The sequence below is a fragment of the Camelina sativa genome, chromosome 9, assembly GCF_030686135.1.
Source record: "Camelina sativa cultivar CO46 ecotype springtype chromosome 9, ASM3068613v1".
Classification (NCBI taxonomy): domain Eukaryota; kingdom Viridiplantae; phylum Streptophyta; class Magnoliopsida; order Brassicales; family Brassicaceae; genus Camelina; species Camelina sativa.
Window position 1 is genome coordinate 2,671,802 of NC_141888.1, and position 26,047 is coordinate 2,697,848.

The following is a 26,047-nucleotide window of genomic DNA, read 5'->3' on the forward strand; positions in this document are numbered from 1 at the left end:
TGAACAAACCCTATAGACAAAGACATAGATTTGTTTCTGTCTGAATCTGATTTTGGTGTGTTTTGAGGTAAACAAAAAAAAACAAAAAAAAAAAGGAGACAAAATAGGTGCGTGTGTCTCCATAATCGGTGGTGCTAAACGACACGGAGGCTACGATTTAGCTCCGTTGCCAAAGCACCACCGTACACGGAGCCATCTACGCGTCGGATCTACCGATGAAGAATGTATCAACATCACATTCAGCGGGAAGCTTAGCAGTTTAAGCGGGAACCTAGGACACCATGGAGGAAGCACGAGGATCAAAGGTCTCTTCAAGAACAAACCTCGTCTCCCTAACGAAATCGTACGTCAGACTCGAGATCTCATCGCGTTATCCGAATCCGAAGAAGAAGAAGAAATCATCAATACGAGACACTCGAAAAGGTTAGGGATCTGTGCGGAGTTGTCTCGGAACATTAGAGATTTGAAATCGATTCTTTATGGTAATAGTGAAGCTGAGCCTGTCCCCGAAGCTTGTCTTATGTTAACACAAGAGTTTTTCCGAGAAGACACGCTTCGTCCTCTGATCAAATCTATACCTAAACTTGATCTTGAAACGAGGAAAGACGCGACTCAGATCGTTGCGAATCTGCAGAAACAACAAGTCGAGTCACGTCTCGTTGCTTCTGAATATCTTGAATCGAATCTAGACGTTATCGATTCGTTAGTTCAAGGTATAGATCGCGATCACGAGTTGGCGTTGCATTACACGGGGATGCTTAAAGAATGTGTGAGGCATCAGGTTGTTGCCAAATACATTCTCGAATCCAAGAACTTGGAGAAGTTTTTCGATTACGTTCAGCTTCCTTATTTCGATGTAGCTACCGATGCTAGCAAAATCTTTAGAGAGCTTTTGACGAGGCATAAATCGACTGTAGCGGAGTACCTCGCCAAGAACTACGAATGGTTTTTCTCGGAGTACAACACGAGGTTGTTGGAGAGAGGAAGCTATTTCACGAAGAGGCAAGCTTCGAAACTGCTTGGAGATGTGTTGATGGATCGTTCGAATTCAGGTGTGATGATTAAGTACGTGAGCAGTTTGGATAATTTGAGAATCATGATGAATCTTTTGAGAGAACCAACCAAGAACATTCAGCTAGAAGCTTTTCATATCTTTAAGCTCTTTGTGGCGAACGAGAACAAACCAGAGGATATTGTGGCGATTCTTGTGGCGAACCGGAACAAGATTCTTCGTTTGTTTGCTGATTTGAAACCTGAGAAAGAAGATGAAGGTTTTGAAACTGACAAAGCTTTGGTTATGAATGAGATTGCTACACTTTCTCTTCTTGATATCAAAACCGCTGATTGATGAAGAAAAAAGAAACCCGTTTTGTAAAAGATGGTTACACGTATTTTTTTGTTGTTTCCTCTGTTTTTGTTCTTGTATCATTTGGATTCGGATTTGATAACTTTAACAATTAGCATAGGTTCTCTCTAAAGCCATTCTTGCAAAAAAAAAAATACGATTATGTGATTCGACATTTTGTTTATTCAACACCAGTCTTCTTTTTCAACATTGTGATGAATTGTTCCTTCTCTTCATCTGTCATCCCTGTGGTTGAACAATCTCCTACACCCCATTCTGCTCCTCTTAGACAATATTTGTCTTGAATCAATCTTTCATTCCTAATCAAAACAGAACACAGAGCCAATGTTACACAAAACCAATGTTTCAAGGTTTTTGGAAACCGAGTTTCAAAGTTTTGAGCTTTCACTTAGTTTTTTCTTGAATCTCTCTTTCATTCCTAAACATAACAGAACATATGTCCATGTTTCAAGATTTTTGTAAACATAGTTTCAAAGTATTGAGCTTTGACACAAAAAGGTAACAGTTAAAAGAGCAAGATTTTTGAAAACAGAGTTTTGAAATTTGCAGCTTTAACACAATTGTGGCTCTGTTACATTTTAAAAAGACCAAATGGGTATGTGTAAAGTAACTTACTTTTCTTTGTTTAGTTTGGAGTTCTCAAGTAGTTTCTTGAGAAGTGGAGAGTCCTTAAATCTGGCATCGTTCTCAGCGTAGAACTTCTGGTTTTTTTCTGCAATTAAGAAGCTTTGTCTTAAAGCAGACAAACACTTTCTGTTGTAGAATCAAGAAGTTGAAAGATTGGTACCATTGAAACGGTCAAGGAATTCGATTTTTGGTAATTCTGGACCTGGAACTGATTCTATACCGGTAGATCCCGACATTAAGCCTGCTTCAGCTGAGGAAGATCCATACATATACATTCGATGATCATTAAGATGATGATGATGATAATGATACGCATATACATTGAATGATAAGAAAATTGAGTATTGTAGTATTCTTACCAGTACAAGGAGAGAGGAGAAGGGTGAGTGAGGCAGCGAGAGGGAAGGTGGATTTGCAGAGAAGATTGTGAAACGGTGATGGTGCCGATGATGATGGTGAGCATACAGCCATGGAGATACGAGCATGACGAACTAGTCTTGGTTCATGGAGAATGAAGCTTGGTCGAGAGAAAGTAGAGATTTTGGTTTGCATCATTTTGCCTTTAGATTTTTTTGTGAGGAGTAAGTGACTTCTTAAGAGATAAGAAGGATATTTATAATTTTTTTAATTAAAAAAAAAAAAAACTTTTTTTCTCAGGTCTCATTTGTTTTCAAGATTTCCAAATTTTATCAACTAATTCAAGCTTTATTGGAATTTTTTTGGAGAAAACATGAAAATATAAAGAATAAAATCCTTTGATTATTTCCTGATATTGAAAGAACAAAGAGTTTAAACAACTAAACAACTCTCAGAGTTAGTGAGTTTTAAAGTAATCCAGAGTCATTTTATCCTTCAGCTTCAATCATGGCTTTTGCAGCATCGATAAGAGTTGGTCTGAATTCGGCGGTAGCTCGGCCTAAAACAGTGTAGCCTTCCTTGTCTTCTACATCTACATCTGCACCATGCCTTATAAGCAGGAACGCAACCTGATCCATGGAAACACAAAGAGAAGCTCAAAATTGTTAGGAAACTTTCAACTTTAAAGAGAGACTGCTTTTTAAGGTAGATTAGCTCGAAAATGACCTGTTTGTCATCGCAGATGACTGAATGCATGAGTGCAGTTTGGCCCATTTTGTCCGTGGCGTCGATCTCTGCTCCTTCTTCAATAAGAAACTCACAAATTTCTAACTTTCCTACACTTGCTGCCCTGTGAAGCGGAGTGCAACCAACCTGAAAGTCACAAAGAGTTTGTGTTAACACAAGTAAATGATCCACAAGCAACAAGGCACTAAGAAGCTAGAAAACCTTGTCTGTGATGTTAATCTTTGCACCGTGTGTTAATAAAAGCTGAGCAATCTCCAACCAGCCTTTGCTAGCAGCATAGTGAAGGGCAGTGCGACCACCATTGTTTTTGGCATTGACATCAGCACCTGCACACACAAGAAAACGTCATCAAATGTATCCATCTTCTCGTTCTAAAACTTAATTTCTAATACATGTAATGAATTGAAACAAGAGCTAAACACTGGAAGAATTAAAACATAAAAAATCCACTTCACAATCCCATGGAGGACTATTAAGATATTCAGAGATCATTCAGGAAATTTTGAATATACTGAGAAAGATGACAGCTTTATGATAGCAAATCAAGATTTCACCCCTTTCAACAACAATAAGGCATATCTTACATACCTCTGGCCAAAAGCAACTCAACGAGCTCAGCATTACCGATGCTAGCAGCGGAATGCAAAGGAGCCCACCCTTCATCATCCTTGCTATTGATTACAGTCATTGCGTCATCTCCACTTGATAGCAACTTAACTATCTGCAAATCCCACATCCATAAAACATTTTAACATCAATACTGTTCCTAAACCCCCACTAATCTCAATAATCCTAGTAGCTAACAAACAACACAGTATCATGTGGTTGTTTTCAAAACCAGACTCGAAAGAGGTTTCTCATCAGTTAAACACAACCAGTTAAGCCACTGTTCTGAAGAACCCAATTAGCTAACAAACAACACAGATTCATGTGGTTTTCAAAGCCAGATTCAAAAGGGGTTTCTCATCAGTTAAACACAACACAGATTATGCAGCTAATATAACATAACTTAACTACTTACAGACTCCACATTCATAAGCATTCAAAGACAAAACCCAATCTTTACAAGAAAACTCACAACAAGGCAAAAATTCTTGTGAATTACAGAGCCAGATATGAACAAAAAGAGCCAAATGTTTCCTCATCAGTTTAAAACAACCTAAATTATGCAGCTATAGTAATTTAAGAGGCTAAGCTTCTATCTAACCATATAGATTAGTACTTAAAGACTAGTCGGATTCTATAAACTAAGAGGAAGGAGAAAGGAACAAACTTGAGAATGGCCAAAGGAGGCTGCGACATGGAGGAGAGAGCGACCGTCTTCGTTTCTGAATTTGAGAGAGTTCGCGAGCTGTTGTGGAGATAAAGACGCGAACAGCGACGAATCACCCCATTCGGCTGCTTTGAATAGCTCTTCGTCTCTGATCTGCTTCGACTCTATCTCTGGTTGCTTCGGAGCATCGATTTCCATTATCGTTCAAACTTTTTTTCCAAGTTAGAAATTCCGAAATTATACACAGCGACCAGACACCTAAAAGGGTGATTATAAATTTTATTTAACAACTGAATAAGTGTAATACTTATTGCTTATAAGTTCTCGTAGTGGGCTCGTTAATGGCCCTTTTACACATTTGTTTTTTGTTTTTGGTTCTAACAAGTAATAATTATTGCTTTAACTAGGCCTGGGCATTCGGGTATCCGATCGGATTCGGGTTCGGATCTTCGGATTTTCGGATTTTCGGATGTAGAGATATAAAACCCGATCGAGTATTTTCTAATATCGGGTCAGGTTCGGATCGGGTGTCTTCGGGTTCGGGTAATTTCGGATTACCCGAAGTCATTAAAAAAAAAAAATCTTTTTTTTTTCTGTCGTGAAAGAAAAAAAAACTTTCTATCTTCCTCTTCTTGTCTCTTTCTTCTTCTTCTCTCTTTTCAGCCAAAAATCCTAGATTTGTTTATCCATAACCACTACTTCAAAAATTAAATCTTTCAAATTCCCTACCAAATCTAATATCTATAGCAAATTGATTCATATTTATCTACCAACCTCACTTACTCTTCAAACTCCACAAACTATATTTTTTTCTTTTTGTAGATCTGCTTATCATGTTTCTAGTAAAATTGATCTGGGTAGTAAATGCCTAAGGTATATAAATAATTAATGTTTTCATACTTTGACATAAAACTAAGGTGGCAAAATGGTTTATGATGCACTAGTAAATGCCTAAGATATTGGGTTCAAACCCACTTAGATGCATTTTTGTATTTATTTCGGGTTAATTCGGATATCCGATCGGGTTCGGATATTACCCGAACCCGTTCGGATATCCGAATTTCAAAGAAACTAAATCCGATCGGGTATTTAGTACTATCCAAATCCGAACCGAACTGCCTATTTCGGGTCGGGTTCGGGTTCGGGTTTCGGATTCGGTTAAAATGCCCAGGCCTAGCTTTAACAAACAACTAGGTGATACCCCGTGCTACAGCACGGGATTATATATTTTGTTAGTTACTTTTTTGTAATTTGTATTTTTGTAATGTAGTTTTTTATTTTGACTTATTTTCTTTGTTTATATAGTGTTTATTTATATATTTGGAGTTATACAGTAAATTGGAAATCCTAATAGAGTAAGTAGTTTGTAGAATGTAGCTTTTCATGGAAACAGATACACAACAATATTGGATAATAGTTTTGTAGTAAAATGCATTTTGCTTGATAGGTGGCCGGTAATACACAACAAAATCAGCCGTAATAGCTCAATAATTTTGATCAAGCTAGGGATGCAATGGTTAATAACCAATTTTCATTGCATAAGTTGTATAAAACTCTAAATTTCAGAAATGTAAACTGATTGTTGCTGGAAAAAACAAAAAATTAATTGTTGTTGAATAAAATAACTCATAGTATATAAGAATGTAGTTTGGATATAGGAGAGTATAGCGTAAATCAATAACTTAATTAATGAAATAAATAATCCTTACAATCAAAACATAGTTTGAGCGAACGTATTAGAAAAGTAAAAAAGAAACAAAAATGATTATAATTAAAATTTTCTGCTTGTGTGTTTCCGTTTTTTGGTGTTATGAGCTCTGGTGAATGAGCAGTATTTATAGACTTATAAGAAGATCTTAGTGTTGTAGGTGAGTGATTAGCAATATATGAAATATGCGAGTAATATACTAATGATTAAGAATATGCAATATTGGTTTCCATTTGCTATTAATTATATGATTTCCGGTTTCCATATAATCTAAATCGAAGATGTAATTAAGATATTCTAGTTTCTATAATTTTAAAATATTGAATGTTGTTTGATTTGTTTAATTAGCATTGAAAGTCGAAATAATTTTGGGAACAAAGATATGGAAAGATTATCCTGATTTATGCTTTATTTAGGATACTATTATGGTTCTTAGAATCACAAAATATTCCTTTTTAAAGATTATTTGTTAAGATCGAATCTCGGTAATTAAGGAAATATCCAAATTTTTGGTAATTAAAATTTATAGTGTTCATTTAAATACCTTAAAAGAAAATGAAATCAGAGTGTTTGCCTATAACGAATAACTCTGTTTGAGATCTTAAATAACTAATCTTGAATGAAATAATATACTGGATCCGAAAAAGATTAATCTGGAGTACAAACAGATCCGCGGGTTTTTTTCCTACTATTGTCGGATATTTTAGGATCCGCGTCCCGACCCATAATTTTTTAAGTGATCGATCGAGGGTATAATGGTCATTTGTCAAAAACGAAACTATAGGTTAATTAGATTAAATTTTGTGATTCTCTAATCATTTTTAATAAAAAACCTACCAAAACCAAATCATGGTCCATTTTAAGTTTAGGGAGTCTTCTGCTTTAATAGTATAGATCGTTTAAAATTTTCTTACTATTGTTTAGAGTTTAAACCCGAATTTTGTAGTTACGATATATATTTGGTATATAGATTTATACAAATTTGGATTTTATATTGTGATTTTTTTTTTTCGGATATTCATAGAAAAACAATACCATCAATTTCGGAGAAAAAAAGAAAACATAGTAATTTTAACTTTGTAATCTTTTTATAGATGGACAAATTCGAGGAGGAGACAGTGTGATAGGAGAAGCTGGGTAGGGCTGCATAGTCATATTTTTAAAGCAGCGTACAGTTAAAAAATCTCATCATATTCATGTTTTCTGGAATTTGTGTTTGATGATTAAAATTGTTAAAAAAAAAAAAACGTTAAAGTGTCACAAACACAGTTAGATTTAAACAGAATCGCAAAAGCAATATATAAACAAACCTTTTTTTAAGTAACATGAGATTTGAAAAAGAATTTATTAATAGAATCCTTTTTGTCTTCTCGAATATTTTACTAAAAAGAATTCATAAACTAATAAATATTGACAAGTAGAATTTCTTGTAGTAAAAATTTTAAAAACAGATAATTTGATGCGAAAACTTTTGTATAATACCGTATTTTATCATTTTTGTAAGCAATAATTTTCCGATTAGCTGGTTTAACTAATTATATTCTGTTAACTAATTCTAGCTGGTCATTATTAGTATAGAACATATACAACATACATATCATAGTTTCATGATTAGAGTGGTTACTGAATGAATTAAAGTTTTTTTTGGTTATACTCTCCAATTTCTTTTAAACATATCCAAACTCCAAAGCATACATGGATTTTGCAGAAACATTCCTCCACAATCTCCTGCAGAACACAATCTCCTGCAGAACAAAACACATGTCAACAACAAAATACAAACGTGATACTGACACAAAAAAAACAAATAGAATCCCAAATTCCTAAAACAAAATCTTCTACTAGGACGTACCAACCCTTCTAAATGTGACGCGAGCCGTACGTAACACAACCCACGTACAATCGATTTTTGGGGTACACACCTTAAAGACTTTTATTCCCCTCTTTATAAAAGCATCAATTCAATTCATCATCACATCCACTCTATTAATCATTTCTTTAATCTTGGGAGTGAGTGGGGAAGTAGGAACCATCGAGAGAGAGAGAGAGAGAGGAAAAAAAAGACAAAAATGGTGGAGAAATTGCTGGAGCCGGCGGAACTGGATCTGGGAAAGAAAGGGCGCGAGCCACCATGTAAGTTTTCTTTCTCATTCCAAATCCCAAGGTCGTGTCGTGTCGGTGATCTTTCTCATACTCGAACATATCTGCTTTTTTTTTTCTTTTTTTCTTTTTAATTCTGTTTGGAGTGGGTGTGAGGCAGCAGTACGGAAGATCGAACTGAAAGAAGACGTGTACAGGTTCGATCGTAAGGAGTACAGGTCTGCGATAAAGAGGACTAGCTCTGGCTCATGGAGACTTACTAAAGGTGCTGATGGGGTCATCGATACTGATTGGGTTATCGATTCTGAGTCGCTAACCGATTCTGAGAGAGCTAGCAATGGGATCGTGGCTGTGAGGACGCGTAAGTATTATCAAGTTGAAGGTGACGCTAGGGTTTTGACTCCTTGGGTTATGCACGAGCTCCATTTCACTTTCTTGAATAATCGGGTAACCAACAATTTTCAAATGCTTACCTTTCTTTCTGTTTCATTTGAATTTTTTTGCCAAATTGTTACAGAGTTTTTTTATTTTGCTGTAAAAGGCGGACTTAGTTAGGAGTCCCTATGTTATCTGTCACGTAAGTTATACGGGTGAACAAGAAGGTGGTCTTGATGAAGAACTCTCTCCGCCGTGTGAGGCCCCAAACACGGTGATCAGTGACAACAACTGTCCTCCTAATGCGCAGGTTTGATTTCCGACCAGAATTTCATGTTGACATATCTCTGCTAGAGAACTGTGCTCTGCTCTGTTATATGTTTCATTTTGTGGATACTTTGAATCTTAGTTAAACTCTTAACATGTGTTGCTGGACTTTTTAAAGATGATTTTGATGTCCTTTTCAGGGATTATTTATTACAGAGGAAGCAATAGATACGAACCGCAAGAAACCACCGCATACCTATCTCAAGAACATGATCGTAGGCATCATCCTCTTTCTGGCTCTCACTGGTTATATAATATCATCATCAGTCTCTTTAGATAACTCAAAGATAACAAATACCATTGCCCTCTGTGAGTCCTGTCGCTGCTTCAGTGACGTTCAAACGAACTCGAATTCGACCTCGTCCATTTCAGTCCAAACGGAAACAAACAGGGCCACATTTCTAATACGTCATTTCACAACTTTCCATTCCTTGTTCGTTTCACATCTGACGGTCTCTCCTCCGGCTAAGAAGGTCCATCAAGTGTTCTTGAATTTCCGGGGAGGGGAACTGCGCTACAATTTTGTCAGTCACCTCGGTGATGCCTTGGAGAGGCACAACATCAAGTTGTTCGTAGACACATACGAGCATCGAGGCAAAGACCTTAAAAATCTATTTGTAAGAATCGAAGAGTCGAGCATTGCACTCGCAATCTTCTCTACTAGGTTTGTATACTAATTCTTTCACGTACTTCTCAATCTCTACTTTAGAGGTATACTAGATTAGACATAAGACTCAAGAATCATAGTAACTTTCTTTGATATAGATATCCAGAATCTAGGTGGTGTATGGATGAGTTGGTGAAAATGAACAAACTTGCGGATCAAGGAAAGCTAAGTGTCATTCCAATATTCTACAAGGTGGAGGCAGGGGACGTTAAAACACCAACAGGTGGCAGTGAGTTTGGTAAAAATTTCTGGAGGCTCGCCGAAGCTTCTAGCGGAGATCAGATCATGAAATGGAAAGATGCCTTGGAGGGTATAGGCAATATGATGGGTTGTTCTGTAAAGGACTACAGGTATTGTCCACTCTGAACTAGTATATATATACTTTTTTATGTGCTCAAATGTATGAAAGGATGTTTGATGGATTGAAGTGTACAATTTTTTGGCAGCGTTGAATCCGATTCTATCAAGGAAATCGTTAAGGAGGTGCAGAGAGTTATAGAATTAATTGGACTTGAGGAAGAAGTTAGGTCGCCATATGATTATATTTTCCGATTTAAGAGAAGCAAATCAGCAAAACCAAATGTTGTGACGTAATCAAGGGAAGTGTAGTAGTAGAATATGAGCCCTCTTCTACTTCTTTTTTGTTTATTTATTTTTGATGCGGTTTCTTGTGAGAAATTAGTATGTAAGCCTCGAAGGTCTGTCTTGATAGAAAAATTCATGAATTCTCCTTGAACCCTTAAAGTTTAGTTAAGAAGAAGGGTACTGAAACATCTATATATAATAGCAAACCCACTTTTTTGTGTCAACTTTTAATCCAACGGATGAGATTAGTTCCAGTTTTAATCCAACGGTTTAAAATTATTAATTGTGTCTTTTCGTCGCACCCCCATCTTTCAAAAATCACACCTTTTAGTCTTTGCATCTCTTTGTTGTACTTCCTGGTTTCAAATATTACATCCATTAATTTTTACACCTTTTAAATCACACCTCTTAGTCTTTGCATCTCTTTGTTGTACCTCCTAGTTTCAAAAATCATATCCATTAATTTTTACACCTTTTAAATCACACCTCTTTAGTCTTTGCATCTCTTTGTTGTACCTCCTGGTTTCAAAAATCACATCTATTAATTTTTACACATTTTAATTTCACACCTCTATGTGTTACATCTCTTTGTTGTACCTCCTATATATAATAGCAAACCCACTTTTTGTGTCAACTTTTAATCCAACGGATGAGATTAGTTCCAGTTTTAATCCAACGGTTTAAAATTATTAATCGTGTCTTTTCATCGCACCCCCATCTTTCAAAAATCACACCTCTTAGTCTTTGCATATCTTTGTTGTACCTCCTGGTTTCAAAAATCACATCCATTAATTTTTACACCTTTTAAATCACACCTCTTAGTCTTTGCATCTCTTTGTTGTACCTCCTGGTTTCAAAAATCACATCCATTAATTTTTATACCTTTTAAATCACACCTCCTTAGTCTTTGCATCTCTTTGTTGTACCTCCTGGTTTCAAAAATCACATCCATTAATTTTTACACCTTTTAATTTCACACCTCTATGTGTTACATCTCTTTGTTGTACCTCCATGTTTCACATCTATTAATTTCAACACATTTACATTTCACACCTCTATGTCTTACACCTCTTTGTTTATTATATCTAAACTTTTCTTGACTACATAAACAAGTTTCGAACAATTGTTTTCTGAGTACTAAAGAATTGTATTATTGAAGTGTTTTTTAACTTTCAAGCATCAATCTCTAATTTAAGGTAATTTAATATTTTTGCTGTGAATGACCTGTAGTGTTTTTCGGTTAGATTATTATTACTGTTAGTCGACACTATTAAGTTCATACATTAATCTTAGTTTTGTTAACTTTTAGTCTCTTCAAAATTTTTAGCCTTTCCGGTTTTCATGTTTTTGCATGACTAATGTTATTAAGTACGTGTGCCATATTTTTTGCATGGCTAATGTTTTTGATTCTCAATGTGCAAATATTATTTTTTGACTTTCTGGAAAAACCAAAACCAAGATACGAGAGGCATGATAATATGCAGTGATGCTAGAGCTACGGATAAGCCAAATTTTTTTAACAAACACGGTATAATTATAATTTTATATATGTTCTTATTTTAACCTATTTATTTTTTTCTAACAAACATGGTATAAATGTTAATTTTTTTTTTTTTTGTAGGATGTCCATTAGATGTTCATGATCCAGGTTAGTTTACATTTTTTGTAAATAAAGTTTTTAAAAATTTTAGTTGAATTATAATTTCTTATACTTTCTGGGTATAAAACATTTTAATAATATATAGAAATATTACAAATGAGCATGGAAATAGAGAGTGCCGAAGAAAAAGCCAGACATACTTGTGACAACACAAAATCAAATTCTAGAAAGCGTAAGCACGACCAAATGACAAGTCAAGTTAGAAAGAAAAGATCTACTAAAGGTAACTTATTTAGTTTTTGATGACTTTCTAATCTGTATATACAACTTTTTAAAAACATAATGTATAACAGTCACTTTTAGAGTGATCTGGAATCTGCCAAAAAAAAAGAAAATGCAAGAAATTTATAAAATTAGTGTTTAACCTAAAGAAGAGAACATCAAAAGGTGAGATATTATTATCACCTGTTTCACCATATCAACTTCGTTTTCGCTATCGTTTATTGAAAAACATGATGGTACCGATTCATAGACATAAGTGGGAAATCAAATAGAGGGGGATGCAGCCTGGAAGGAGAGCAGCCGACACGGTGGAATGGGATGGATTGGGAGAGACCAACATAAAATTCTCTGTTCTATATTTTATTAATTTTCTGAACTTTTGTAGTTTAATTGAATTGCTTTGATTGAATAGCTGATGAGTGTACAAGTTTTTGTCTATATGCATTCTTAGTCTGTTACGTCTTGCTTTTTTTTCTTTTCCAAAGAGGAATATGTGATTTGAAGCAAATATTACAAATCCATGTATCAAATGTGCTAGTAGGAAATAAGGCAATCAAGATTAACCCATTAAAAGGGAGGAAAGAAGGGGGTCTTCTGAGGGAAAACGTGACACCAACATGCATGTAACTGTGGAAAGCATTATAGCCAAATATATATCTCTAAAAGTTGTAGCCGAAGAATGTGAGTTACTCTATATTAACCCATTAGGTTTGATTGGTCGGTCATATAAAACTTGGTTTTGTACATATCTAAAAGTGAGAGAAAAAAACATCCACAAGCATAAGTGAAATTTTATACATGGTTAAAAGTAATGTTCATAGTAAATCATTTGTATACAAACTCCACTTGCTTACATCATCGGAATATTGATTGTGATTTGTGAATCAGTAATCTATGGAAAGAGAAATCGCGTATCAAAGTGAAGGGGAAACAAAACTCAATCCAGCCATCTACTCCGATCCCAATCTTCGACCTTCCTTCGACAAGTGGCATTTAGTATTTTCTCTATACAGTAAATAAACAAAGAGAGAAGCAGTCTCGTATGTATTTCGATTGATAATGATCAACAACAAAGACAATTTCTAATAGCGAATTAAGAAAGGATACCAATATATAGCACCATATGGTCGGAGACAAACATAAATGAAATTTCATATATGGTTAAAAGTAATGTTCATAGTAAATCAAGCTCTAAAAAAGGCTCACTTTTGTGTGTGACAACCTAAAATATAATAACATTGAAATGAATTTTTGGCTTTTTAATCAGTTGAAAGCAATAGCAAGAAGTGAAAATGATCAAATTGATTGAGAAAATAAAGAATTTAGGATGAATTACAAATGTTAAATTTCAATTTAGGATTTTACCTCCCCGGCAACGCACGGGTCGCTTTCCTAGTGATTACAAAAGCAAAACAAAGCTTTGATTAAAAGAAGCGTATGTAAGCCTGCAAGTCCTAATCGCATAACATTTACACGTTCTGTTCAAGCCACTTGTTAGTGTAGCCCTCTTGGTTTGGTCAATTCCATGCATTACTCTCTACCTCTCTAACTAAACTAAGATCTTTGAATATTTTATTCCTATTTGAAGATCTGTTTCATTAAGATATTCAGAGATCAACTAGGATATATTGAATATACTGAGAAAGATTACATCTTTATGATCACCCCATTCCGCTGCTTTGAATAGCTCTTCGTCTCTGATCTGCTTCGACTCTGGTTGCTTCGGAGCATCGATTTTCATTGTCGTTCAAACTTTTTTTCCAAGTTAGAAGATAAATTCGGAAAGTTTATACACAACGACGAGACCTAAGTTAAGTGTGATTTATAAAAATTTAAAGAACTGAATCTGAGCAGAAAAATTAAAAACCAATGGGTTCTCATAGTGGGCTTGTTTAATGGCCCTTTTACACATTTGTTTTTCATTGGTCATAATTAAGTAATAATTTATTGCTTTAAGAAACAATCATTTTACATTTTTCTTAAATTCTTAATTGTTTTAAGTTAAAAAAAAAAAAAAAAGATATACAAATTTGGAATTTGTTATATGATTTTTTATATTTATTTTTTGGTTATTCATAGAAAAATAATACCATTATTATTTGGGAGCAAAAAGAAAACATTGTAATCTTTTTATAGATGGACAAATACGAGGAGGATACAGTGGTCAGTGAGATAGGAGTACTATAGGAGAAGCTGAAGCAGGGAAAAAACAACCTTTCTCTCTCTCTAAATATGCTCTCGCTTCTTTCTACAAACAAAACCGCCGCCGCCTAGGGTTTTCGGCTCCGGTGGCTTTCTTAGCACCGGAGCTGGATCTTCCTCTTTAATTAGTTGTTTTCTTTTCTGTTGCGGTTCATCCATCTCAATTTTTCTTTCAACGGCCTCAGATCTAGATTTTCAGATCTAGAAATCTTTAACCTCAAACCTTCTCAACCGTGGGTTCAGCTACTTGTCTCTGTATTCTTCGTCAAGTTTCGCTTCAGATCTGGCCGTTTTCAAGGCAGAGGCAGTCTCCAAACGTTTCTACACCGCCTCAGATGAAGAAATTTCACCACCGTAGATCTAGATCTCCTTCCTGCTTCCAAGAGTCACTCATCCTGAAGAGTTTCTAGGCTTTGTTTGTTGTCTTACCGCCTCTGGTAGTTCATATGGAGCAACATAAAGAGGACGCATGGCACTCTCATTCGGTTTTAACCCTAGGTAAAGGAGAATCTTGTATTATAACCCGTTTGTGTGTTTTTCTTGTCTCAGATCTGGTTTTAATTTCAAAGGTTAAGGTTTTATGTTTTTGTTTTTGGATTTCTGGAATCTGTTCCGGAAAGTAGTTGAATGAATGTTTCTTTATCTAGGTTTTTTCCCCTTAGTTTTACCTTGTTTGGTATTAGCCTCCGGGAGTGTTCTCTTACTCGCCGGCTTAAGTCTCTGGAAAGAATGGTTTTTCTTGCCGGCTGTTTGTAATTTACCTTGGATATTATCAATGAAAATCAAATCCTTCAGACCAAAAAAAAAAAAAGGAGAAGCTGAAGCAGGATACGCTGCATGTGCATAGTGCATAGTCATATTTTAAAAACCCAGCGCACTATTTAAGAATCTCATCAGATTCATGTTATTCTGAAATTTGTGTTAAATAAATTAATATTTGTATTAACAAAAAAAAAATGTCAAAGTGTCACAAACACTAGATTGTAACAGAATCACAAAAGCAATGATAACAATTAACAAACCTTTTTAAGTAACATGAGAATTGAAAAAAGAATTAACTAATAAGAATTATTTTTTCTTCTCGATATACATTATTCTATAAACTAGTAAATAATGACAAATAGATTTTTTCGTAGCAAAAAAATAAAATCAAATAATTTGGCACGAAAAAATTTGTATTGTATCACGTTTTGCAAGCAAAATATTTTTCCGGATTAGCTGGTTTACATTAATCATATTCTATTAAAACAAAATTGGTCATTAGTACAGGAAATATACAACATATCATATATATTGGGAGTTTCATAGTTAAAGTGGTTACTGAACGAGTTCAAGTTTTTGTTTTTTTTTGGGTTATACACTCAAATTTATCCTAAACTGAGCATATCCAAAGCAAACATGGATTTTGCAGAAACATTCCAACCGACATCTCAAAAACGACATGTCAACGACAGAATACAAAGGTGACACGTGATGCCAGTTAAGCACATCAAATTTTAAAACCGAATCAGTTCTTGTTATTTGAAGAAAAATCCAATAAAAAAAAAGAAGAAACCAATGGGTTCTCGCATTATAATTACTTTTATTTTAACAAGTTGTGTCTCTTCCGTGTAATTCATTTAAGCAGATGATCATATTTTATTGATAAGAAAAAAAAACAAATAGATTCTCAAAATCCTGAAAAAATCTTATACACGTACAAACCTCTCGATGTGACACACTTTTGTTGACTTTTTTCCCTCTATTTTATTACAGTACTTTGATAGGGAGAGAAATCATACTTGAGAACATGTCTTCATTCAAGTTTAATCGACATGTAAACCGAGTCTAAAGCTAAATCAACATTAACCAGTATAGCTAAACCAAGATATCTAAACTCTAATATACAAATATATATTTTTTTTTGGTAAAAGAACTCTCTAATATATTTCTCTATATATTATCATCGATTCAATTCATTGTCACATTCACTATTCAGCATTTCTTTAATTTTGGGAGTGAGTGGGAAGTAGTAGGAACATCGACATAGGGAAAGAGAGAGGAAAAGAAAACACAAAAATGGTGGAGAGCTTGCTGAAGACGCCGGAACAGGATCTGGGGAAGAAAGGGCGCGTCACACGTAAGTTTTCTCATTCTAAATCCCAAGGTCGTTTCGTGTCGTGTCCGTGATCTTTCTTTCTCATAATCGATCATTTTTTTTTTTTTTTTCTAATTCTGTTTGGAGTGGTGTGACTTGTGTGTGAGGCAGCAGCAACACGGAAGATCGAATTGAAAGAAGCAGTGTACAAGTTCGATCGAAAGGGGTACAGGTCTGTGAAAAAGAAGACTAGCTCTGGCTCATGGAGACTTACTACCGGACCCGGTGCTGATAAAGTCATCGATGCTGATTGGCTTACCGATTCTAATTGGCTAACCGATGGTGAGAAAGTTAGCAAAGGGATCGCGGTTTTGAGGACGCGTCAGTATTATCAAGGTGATGCAGTTGCTAGAGTTTTGACTCCTTGGATTATGTACGAGCTCCATGTCGCTTTCTTGAATCCTGATCAGGTAACCAACTATACTAATTTCAAATGCTTCAATTGGCGGCACCTTTCTTTCTGTTTCCATTTAATGATTTTTTTGTTTGCTGTCAAATCAAAGGTGGACTTTGTTAGGAGGACCTATGTTATCTGTAACGTAAGTTATACGGGTGAACAAGGAGGAGACGTCCACAAAGCTGGTCCTGATGAAGAACTCTCTCCGCCGTGTGAGGAGGTATTGGCCCCAACCACGGTGTTCACTGACAACAACTGTCCTAATGCGCAGGTTTTGACTAATTTGCTCTGTTATATGTTTCATTTAGCTCTAACATGTGTTGGTTGGACTTTTAAAGATGATATTGATTTCCTTTTCAGGGCTTATTTATTACAGAGGAAGCTATAGATAGGAACCGCAAGAAACCACCGCATACCTATCTCAACAACTTGATCCTAGGCATCATCCTCTTGCTGGCTCTCACTGGCAAAATCATATCATCATCAGTCTCTCTAGAAAACTCAAAGGTAACAAATACCAGTGGCCTCTGTGAGTCCTGTCGCTGTTTCAATCAAGCGAACTCGAATTCGTCCTCGTCCATTTCAGGCCAAACGGAAACAAACAGGGCCACATTTCTAATTCATCATTTCACAAGTTTCCATTCCTTGTTCATGTCATATATGACGGTGTCTCCAGCTAAGAAGGTCCATCAAGTGTTCTTGAACTTCCGGGGAGAGGAACTGCGCTACAACTTTGTCAGTCACCTCGGTGATGCTTTCGAGAGGCACAACATCAAGTTGTTCGTAGACAAATACGAGCAGCGAGGCAAAGACCTTAAAAATCTATTTGTAAGAATCGAAGAGTCGAGCATTGCACTCGCAATCTTCTCTACTAGGTTTGTATACTATTCTTTCACGTAGTTTATAATCTCTACTTTAGAGGTATACTAGATTAGACATAAGACTCAAGAATCATAGTAACTTTCTTTGATATAGATATCCAGAATCTAGGTGGTGTATGGATGAGTTGGTTAAGATGAACAAACTTGCGGATCTAGGAAAGCTCAGAGTCATTCCAATATTCTACAAGGTGGAGGCAGGAGACGTTAGAAAACAAACAGGTGACAGTGAGTTCGGTAAAAATTTCTGGAGGCTAGCCGAAGCTTCTAGTGGAGATCAGATCAAGAAATGGAAAGAAGCCTTGGAGGGTATTACCAATAAGATGGGTTTGTCTTTAGGAGACAACAGGTATTTTCCAGTGTCCACTCTCAACTATATATTTGTCTTATGTGCTCAAATTATGAAATGTATGGAAGGATGTTTGATGGATACAATTTTTGGCAGCGTTGAGTCCGATTCTGTCAAGGAAATCGTTGAGGGGGTGCAGAGAGTTATAGAATTAATTGGACTCGAGGAAGAAGTTAGGTCGCCCATATGATTGAATTCTCCTATTTCAAGAGGAGCAAATCAGCAACCAAATGTTGTCACGTAATTAGGGGAGGTGACAACATTTGAGCCCTCTTTTACTTTTTTTGTTTTGTTTATTTTTGGCGGTTTCTTGTGAGAAATATCAGAACATGGATAAAGGTCTTGATAGGAAAATTCATTAATTCTCCTTGAACCCTTAAAAGTTAAAACTTAAGAAGAAGAGTACTGAGACATAATTACAAAAACAGAACAAAGCTTTTGATTAGAATGTAAGCCTGCGAGGCGGTCTTGATCAGACGCCTCCTAATCGCATCACATTTACACGTTTTGCTCAAGCTACTTCTCAGTCTAGCCCTCTTGGTTTGGTCCAATTCCATGCATCACTCCACCTCTCTTAACTAACCTAAGATCTTTGAACATTTTCTATTATTTAAATATCTGTTTCATTAATTTATAAAAATGCATTAAAAACTTAAGAAAAACAAGAAAAAAAAAATACCTAGAAAATATTTCTTATAGAAATTGAGAAAGTACTTAACATCATCATAATGTTCCTCAACCATACACAAATCCAAGTATCCAACAGTGACTAATTCATAAAACAACTGCTTACTAAAAGTAATTATAGAAGATAGTTACTGACATCATTATTTTTACTCTACTAATTAAAACGTTAATGGATCACTTCATGAAACCTTGAGCCATCTTAGCATAATCTCCAAACCCATGGCCACCTCCTGACTTGTCATCTTCTTTCTTAGACGCCGGTGCTCCAGCTGCACCACCGTGGCTTCCCCCGGTTGCAACACCACCGTGGCTTCCACCGGTGCCACCAGTACCGTGGCTTCCACCGCCGGATGAGTGAGAGTGGGAAGTTTCGTACTTGTGGAGATATTGTTCCGCCTTTTCGAGGTACTGACCAACACCGCTCTTTTCATCGAGCTTGCCGTATCTAGAAGCGGCGTCAAGGATATCAGCGGTGGCTCCGGCGACTTTTGCTTTGTCGAGCTTGTCTGACTCGTTACGAGCAGCGGCTTGAGCAGCTTCGGCCACGATCTTGGCACTAGCCATGAGCTCAGCGTTGGAAGCTGGCCTATGTGCTGTTGGATCGGTGTTGGAAACCGGTTTATGTGTTGTTGGCTCGGTGTGATCTGGTTTGTTCTTGTTGTGGTTCGGCTCCGGATCCGAGCTCTCCGGTTTCTTGTCGGAGAACTTCTTCTTTACTTGATCGGTGAAGAAATCCATGTTTGATGTTTTTTATGTCTCAAAGAAAAAAGTTTTTTCTTGTCTTGAAATTGGAAAATGTACAATAACAAAGTTATGCGTTGGGTATTTATTGATAAATTCAGAAATTAGTGTTTTATTTATTTCTTTGTCCACTAGTTTTTTTGTTTGTTCCCTTTATCTTTATCCACTAGATAATGGGATATTTATAGTCACGCTTCTAACGCCATAGATCTACTTTTAATGGTGTGAATTATACGGCTCTTTTTTGTTTTTCTTGGTGTATTTTGTTACATTAATGCTTTGTTACACTTTGACCATTTCGTACAAGCTCGACCCTCAGAACCGGTCTTGGTAAAATTTGATTCTAGAACATTTTTTTTTTTTGGTAGAATTGATTATAGACCATTGATGAATTTTCTTTGATTGTTGATCATAAATGTAGAGTACATAAATGCTAGTATAATCTTGGATTCTTGATCATAAATGTAGAGTACATAGAGCAAACACTACACTTAAATTATCGATTGGTTGAAGCTTTGATGAGTGGCACGGATAAAAGGGTCCTGATGCCACCTAACCTCAAAGTCCTCAACTCTTCACCATTCTATGATTTTGTCGGCAGAGTAATTAAACTATTTAAATAGTAGCGTACGTTAGATGAATTTTGGATAGGCTTATCAGTGGAGAAGCAAGCCCTTAAGGGCACATCAATAGCCCACATATAGATATATTTGAGCCCAGCTTTGTGTGAATCATTTCAATTTCTATTGAAATGATGTCGTGGGTGAATCAGAAAAGGATGTGGTGAAGATGACCACACTTTGTTAATGATTTTTTTTTTGTCAGCAAGATGACCACATTATTATGACAGAACACAAGTGAACAAAAAAAATCTAAGACCAATAAGAAGAAGAAACTGAAACTGGTATAAATTTGTATATGGTGAAACTTATTATATATGTGAAATAAAAGAGTGGAACTTAAAAGTAAGTATGGAGAAGATAAGAGAAATCAACAGGAGGTGAAATATCAAAGGCGTGCCATGAGAACACAGATCCTCTGGTTTCTTTACATTCCTATTTGAAATCATTGAGTTTGTGTTCTCAGGTCACCCCTTTGAATCTCCCCTGTTCCATTTATTTCACCTTACTAACTCTTTGATTCATACTCTTAATTTTGTGCTTTTGATTGTGTTATACCATTAGATTTGCGTCTGAAACAGACACAACTTATTCCATTAAGCATATTCTAAAACACTTGCAAAACTAAATAAAAATTCATGTTTTGATTTAACAATGAAACTAGTTGATAAATATTAAAACCAAAAAAATGTAAATTTAGAAATTAATTAATAGTTTCATACCATAATATTTTTATTTTACTCTAAAAAAAAGAGCATTAGATATTTAATTTTGAAGTTCAATCAATAGTCATAAATCCCAATCAAGTTTGGTTGTAAAGTCATAAATCAAGTTTGGTTCCAAAGTCTTTGAAAACAATGACTTCATAATAACTCAAAACTCTTCTAAACCCCAAAAAAGAAACCAAACCAAACTAAAACTCATAAATAAAAACGTTGACTTTTTTGACTAACGACCATCCTCCGCCGCGTCAGCCACCGTCATCATGATCGCCGCCGTTTACTCTCTCTTCTTCTTCTTCTTCCTCTTCATCTTCACCTCCTCATCTGTTTATTCAAAACCCACGATCTCATTCTCTCCCCAAACCTTAAACCGATCCGGCGACACAGTCGTGATCAAATGGTCCGGCGTCGAGTCACCGTCCGATCTCGATTGGTTAGGAATCTACTCACCGCCGGAATCTCGTCACGATCACTTCATCGGCTACAAATTCTTATCCGATTCGCCCGATTGGCAATCCGGGTCGGGTTCGATTTCACTTCCCTTAACCAATCTCAGATCAAATTACTCTTTCCGGATCTTTCACTGGACCCAATCCGAGATCAACCCGAAACACCTAGACCATGATCACAACCCGTTACCCGGAACCCGCCATCTTTTAACCGAATCAAACCAATTAAATTTCCGGTTCTCCGCTAACCGACCGGAGCAGATTCATTTGGGCTACACAGATAATACCAACGAGATGAGAGTGATGTTTGTAACCGGAGATGGAGAGGAACGAGAAGCTCGATACGGTGAGGTTAAGGACAAGCTCGATAACATCGCGGTGGCGCGTGGAGTTAGGTACGAGAGAGAACATATGTGTCACGCGCCGGCGAATTCGACAATCGGATGGAGAGATCCAGGTTGGACCTTTGACGCTGTGATGAAGGATCTGAAACAAGGGATTAACTACTTTTATCAGGTAAAAAATCGAATCTTTAAGTGTTGTTTCGAATCAAAAGATTGAGTTTTTGAATTGATTAAATCAGGTTGGGAGTGATTTGAAAGGATGGAGTGAAGTCTATAGCTTTGTTTCAAGAAACGAGAGCTCAGAAGAAACGTTAGCTTTCATGTTTGGAGATATGGGATGTTCAACACCTTACAGAACATTCATTCGTGGTGAAGATGAGAGTTTATCAACTGTGAAGTGGATTCTAAGAGACATTGAAGCTTTAGGTGATGGTAAGGCAGCGGTTGTATCTCACATTGGAGATATAAGTTATGCGAAAGGTTACTCGTGGATTTGGGATGAGTTCTTTGCTCAGATTGAGCCTATTGCTTCTAGAGTACCATACCATGTTTGTATTGGTAACCATGAGTATGATTGGCCTAACCAGCCTTGGAAACCAGATTGGTCAGCTTATATCTATGGTAAAGATAGTGGTGGTGAATGTGGTGTACCGTATAGTGTTAAGTTCAACATGCCTGGTAATTCATCTGAAGCCACGGGTATGGTTCAGGGACCTTCTCATACTCGGAACCTTTACTATTCTTATGATATGGGTTCGGTTCATTTCGTTTATATTTCGACGGAGACTGAGTTTCTTAAAGGAGGGAAGCAGTATAGCTTTTTGAAGAGTGATCTAGAGTCTGTGAATAGGAGCAAGACACCGTTTGTTGTGTTACAAGGGCATAGACCGATGTACACTACGAGTAGGAAGATCAGAGATGCTGAGATAAGGCAGAGGATGATAGAGCATTTGGAACCGTTGTTAGTGAAGAACAATGTGACGGTTGCTTTATGGGGACATGTTCATAATTACGAAAGGTTTTGTCCGATTAGTAACAACACTTGTGGTGAACGTTGGCAAGGAAGCCCTGTTCATCTTGTGATTGGTATGGCTGGTAAAGATACGCAACCTACATGGGAACCGAGACCTAATCACCAGGATGTCCCGATATTTCCTCAGCCTGCAAACTCAATGTATCGTGGAGGCGAGTTTGGGTACACTCGTTTGGTTGCTAATAAGGAAAGACTCACTCTTTCCTACGTGGGAAACCATGACGGAGAAGTTCATGATGTGGTTGAGATTTTGGCTTCTGGGGAAGTCATTAGCGGTAGTGATGATGATGGTAGAGATGAAAAATTTGGATCTGAATCTGATATTGCAGTCTTGTGGTACATTGAAGGAGCAAGTGTGATGGTTTTGGGAGGGATTTTGGGGTATCTTGTTGGTTTCTTTAGTCGTAAAAAGAGAGAATCTGGAGTTGGATCATCTAATGGTAGTTGGATCCAAATGAAAACCGAGGAGACGTGATTCAACTGATATGTTTTTGTTTGTTTGTTTGCCACACACAGGTTTGTATAGCATTCTTATACTATATCTTACGAGGTCAGGTACCATATAAAAAGCTTACACACATTATTATTTTTTTTGCTTCAAAAGTTCAAAGACATTTTTTGGTCACAAAAGAGATAGATAACTCATTTCCTCAATAGTTGCATACACTCAAAAGAAGGGAAAACGGCCAATTCCCCCATGAACTTACTTGCTTTATCGTATTCCTATCCGAAACTTTCAAGTGTGCTTAAAACTACATGAACTAATATATAATTTGAATTTACTACCTAAACTTTATAAATGTGGCCAAAACCTACCAATCAGAAGATGCCGTTAATTAAACCGTTAGTGTAGCTGATTGGGATGCCACGTAGATGAACAAAACGACGTAGTTTCACTAAAATTAATTTGTTTGAAAAAATGACAGCTGATGAGTCGAACCATTGACCTCTCCATACATTCACCCGACTCAATACCAAATGTGCTACAAGACTTCTACTTGTGACATACACATACGTATATATAACCGCTTTCGATTCTTCTTCTTCTTCCCGTGAACCATTGATAGAAAGAAACAAATTTGCAGAGACAAAGAGATTTCAATTCTGTTTTGACAAAGAAATTAATAACCCAAGAACTGTCATTGATTCGCCTTTTTCTTTTTTAATGTCTGCTCCGTCGTCATCTCATCTAAGATTTTTTGTAAAGTCGTATTTTTTTTCTTCTGTTTTTCAAATTTTATCTTTTGGTATTCTTTAAGAATATTTCCATCTGGGTTTATGTTATTGAAGCACTTGGTGTTTGAATTCCTTATCGAGACCTGTAAAATTGGGCGTTTTCAAGTTTCTCACATGCACTAACCATCATTCCATCTCTGATTTGTAGACTCATCATAAGAAGAGTCTAATACCGAGCCGAGGCATTTGAATAGGCAACACAGGACAGATTTTCTCACTCACGCACCACCATCATTCCATCTCTGATTTGGAGACTCATCATAAGAAAAGTCTAATACCAAGCCGAGGCATTTGAATAGGCAACACGGGACTTGTAAAGAGGTAATTTAAATTACCTCATTTGATGCACTAACCATCATCAACCCATTTCTTATTCATGTCCCAACATTAGAATAGGCAACACCAAATCTAACCTTTTCCATTTGCTTTGCTCCCTTGGTTTCAGAGGGTTGTATGGTCCAACAGCCTGTTCATATGTTAAATAAAAGATATCATCAGATTACTGAGCCATATCTATCTCAGGAATGAGCCATTAGTCAGTTTCAGCATAACAACTTAAGTTCACGACAATACTAAACTAGACTAAAAACCATTGTCCAGCTATATCACGACCAAAAGATGCATAACACACATACACAAGAAAAAAACAAATATATTGTAAAAAAAAAACTAACTTTCTGACATAATAATCTCAAAATCAAGTGTTACTGAATCAATTTATATGTCGAAGTAAAACTAAGATTAGCAATGGATCTATGTAACTCGTACTCTTTTTGGTAACACCAAAAAATCCTAATCAGAACCTAAACAAAACAAACACATATGTTGTGAAAAAGGCTAACAATTCTTTACCATTATAGTCACAAAATCAAGTTACATAATCAATACAGATCCAAGTAAACCGCAATAAACAATTGAAATGTATGTTGAAATTTGTCTCATCTCGTTCATGAAGCAAGCACATCGTTTCCAAAAATATTATAAGAACCACCATAAACTCGTGAGATTAGGAATTGAAGAGATAAGAAAAGAAAGTTCTCATGACCTGCTAGTAGAAGACTTCCGCGACAAATCAGATCCGTAGAACCTCTCTGGTAAAGCGGATTTGATCGGAGATGGAGAAGCCGAGGTCGAGGATCAGAGACAAGAAGAATCGAAGACCTTAAGATTAGAGAAAATACCCAATCAACGGTAAGGATACAAATTGAATAAGATTCACCAGATTCTTATGACATTCAAAAAAAAAAAAAAAAAAACCCTACAATCGTGAGATGAGCGATGGATAGAAGAGATCAGAAACGGACCTTTTTGTTGAGAATTCCGTCGGTGTATGATGCGGTGGCGTAGAACCCCTCTGAGTAAACGGATTTGACCGGAGATGAAAGAAGCAGAAGAGCAGAGAGAGATTGGACGAATCAAAAACCCTAATTGGAATCATATACAGAGAGAGAGAGATATAGTTTTTTCTAAACAAATCCACGCGTCCAAAGTATTGTAACGGCTCTTTCTAATGACCGAACAAAATATTAGCTTCCATCGTCAAACGCTGTCGTTTCATCGCCATGGTAATTTACTAATTCGTGTGTTCTCTCTCTCTCTCTCTCTAATTATTTGCTTTTTGAACTTTGACACATTTTGCTTATTCATGTAACTAAAAATAACATATCCGTTTATTTGGTGAATTGCATCGAGACGATTCACTTTTTTTATAAGATAACCGTGGAGCTTTAAAAAAAAAAAAAACTTAAACTTTATTTGCAAAAGTTGTTTAAGATCTAATGTCTCTATGTATTTTTTTTTCATGAATTTTCTGTTACAAATTATTAATAATGAATATCTTTCATGGTGTAACTATAAACTATAATTATATAAGTTCATTTAAAAAAAAAAACTCATACACAAAAATAAATCACATCCACTTTACATTCTTTTGTTATAATTATATAACAATTAAAATATCAAGTTATGTATATTTATAAGACCATAACATGATTGTAGTTTTATAAGATGATAATGTCAAGTTCTGCAATATTTTTGTCCATTACAGTGATAATCTGTATGAACTCTACAGTGATAATTTCAGTTTAGAGCCTTTATAATCACCGCACTTAAACGAGGTAACTGTACTTGTGTTATGGAAAATTTATTAGTTTAATACAAAAAATAATGTTCATTGTTCTTTCTTTGTTAACACATTCCTTTGTTCTTTCTTTTATACAGCAAAATAATATTCATTGA

At 35.9% G+C, this 26,047-nt stretch overlaps 7 protein-coding genes and 1 long non-coding RNA gene across 14 annotated transcripts; 4 read left to right on the forward strand and 4 right to left on the reverse strand.

The window, feature by feature from the left end:
* Positions 1-520: 520 nt before the first annotated feature.
* On the forward strand, positions 521-1,534 carry LOC104714933 (MO25-like protein At2g03410). The gene has a single exon (XM_010432398.2). The coding sequence runs from the start codon at positions 521-523 to the stop codon at positions 1,346-1,348; it is 828 nt and encodes a 275-aa protein (XP_010430700.2). The 3' UTR covers positions 1,349-1,534.
* On the reverse strand, positions 1,345-2,670 carry LOC104710254 (uncharacterized). The gene is made up of 4 exons (XM_010426825.3): positions 2,353-2,670; positions 2,154-2,243; positions 1,982-2,078; positions 1,345-1,665 (listed from the first exon to the last, which is right to left on the reverse strand). Exons 1-4 carry the CDS (start codon positions 2,546-2,548, stop codon positions 1,527-1,529), a joined length of 522 nt encoding a protein of 173 aa, XP_010425127.1. The 5' UTR covers positions 2,549-2,670; the 3' UTR covers positions 1,345-1,526.
* Positions 2,671-2,732: 62 nt separating this feature from the next.
* On the reverse strand, positions 2,733-4,689 carry LOC104710255 (uncharacterized). Its single transcript, XM_010426826.3, has 5 exons — positions 4,371-4,689; positions 3,686-3,818; positions 3,299-3,423; positions 3,077-3,223; positions 2,733-2,979 (listed from the first exon to the last, which is right to left on the reverse strand). The coding sequence occupies exons 1-5, from the start codon at positions 4,566-4,568 to the stop codon at positions 2,839-2,841; spliced, it is 744 nt and encodes a 247-aa protein (XP_010425128.1). The 5' UTR covers positions 4,569-4,689; the 3' UTR covers positions 2,733-2,838.
* Positions 4,690-7,903: 3,214 nt separating this feature from the next.
* On the forward strand, positions 7,904-10,356 carry LOC104710256 (uncharacterized). 3 transcript variants are annotated; one of them, XM_010426830.3, is made up of 6 exons: positions 7,904-8,211; positions 8,376-8,625; positions 8,720-8,863; positions 9,021-9,544; positions 9,646-9,897; positions 9,994-10,356. In XM_010426830.3, coding segments are annotated over exons 1-6 (1,320 nt in total). In that variant the 5' UTR covers positions 7,904-8,209; the 3' UTR covers positions 10,142-10,356. The 3 variants fall into 3 exon arrangements, with proteins under 3 accessions (XP_010425132.1, XP_010425130.1, XP_087323922.1); XM_010426828.2 differs by having other exon boundaries at positions 8,039-8,211; positions 8,339-8,625; XM_087467796.1 differs by having other exon boundaries at positions 8,056-8,211; positions 8,342-8,625.
* A 5,459-nt stretch (positions 10,357-15,815) lies between these two features.
* On the forward strand, positions 15,816-18,422 carry LOC104710258 (uncharacterized). 5 transcript variants are annotated; one of them, XR_015565941.1, is made up of 7 exons: positions 16,160-16,335; positions 16,468-16,763; positions 16,857-17,021; positions 17,111-17,257; positions 17,427-17,625; positions 17,726-17,977; positions 18,074-18,422. XR_015565941.1 is itself a non-coding variant. In XM_010426833.2 (6 exons), the coding sequence occupies exons 1-6, from the start codon at positions 16,275-16,277 to the stop codon at positions 18,165-18,167; spliced, it is 1,383 nt and encodes a 460-aa protein (XP_010425135.1). In that variant the 5' UTR covers positions 15,816-16,274; the 3' UTR covers positions 18,168-18,422. The 5 variants fall into 5 exon arrangements, 2 of the variants coding, with proteins under 2 accessions (XP_010425135.1, XP_010425134.1); XR_015565939.1 differs by having other exon boundaries at positions 16,161-16,335; positions 16,465-16,763; positions 17,337-17,625; XR_015565940.1 differs by having other exon boundaries at positions 16,161-16,335; positions 16,465-16,763.
* Positions 18,423-18,653: 231 nt separating this feature from the next.
* LOC104710257 (nodulin-related protein 1) lies at positions 18,654-19,589 on the reverse strand. Its single transcript, XM_010426831.3, has one exon. The coding sequence runs from the start codon at positions 19,400-19,402 to the stop codon at positions 18,839-18,841; it is 564 nt and encodes a 187-aa protein (XP_010425133.2). The 5' UTR covers positions 19,403-19,589; the 3' UTR covers positions 18,654-18,838.
* A 755-nt stretch (positions 19,590-20,344) lies between these two features.
* On the forward strand, positions 20,345-23,203 carry LOC104710259 (putative inactive purple acid phosphatase 9). Its single transcript, XM_010426834.3, has 2 exons — positions 20,345-21,712; positions 21,780-23,203. Exons 1-2 carry the CDS (start codon positions 21,011-21,013, stop codon positions 23,046-23,048), a joined length of 1,971 nt encoding a protein of 656 aa, XP_010425136.2. The 5' UTR covers positions 20,345-21,010; the 3' UTR covers positions 23,049-23,203.
* Positions 23,204-23,857: 654 nt separating this feature from the next.
* On the reverse strand, positions 23,858-25,306 carry LOC147937631 (uncharacterized). The gene is made up of 3 exons (XR_015565942.1): positions 25,114-25,306; positions 24,855-24,970; positions 23,858-24,275 (listed from the first exon to the last, which is right to left on the reverse strand). It is a non-coding gene; the product is annotated as an uncharacterized LOC147937631 (long non-coding RNA).
* Positions 25,307-26,047: the final 741 nt, after the last annotated feature.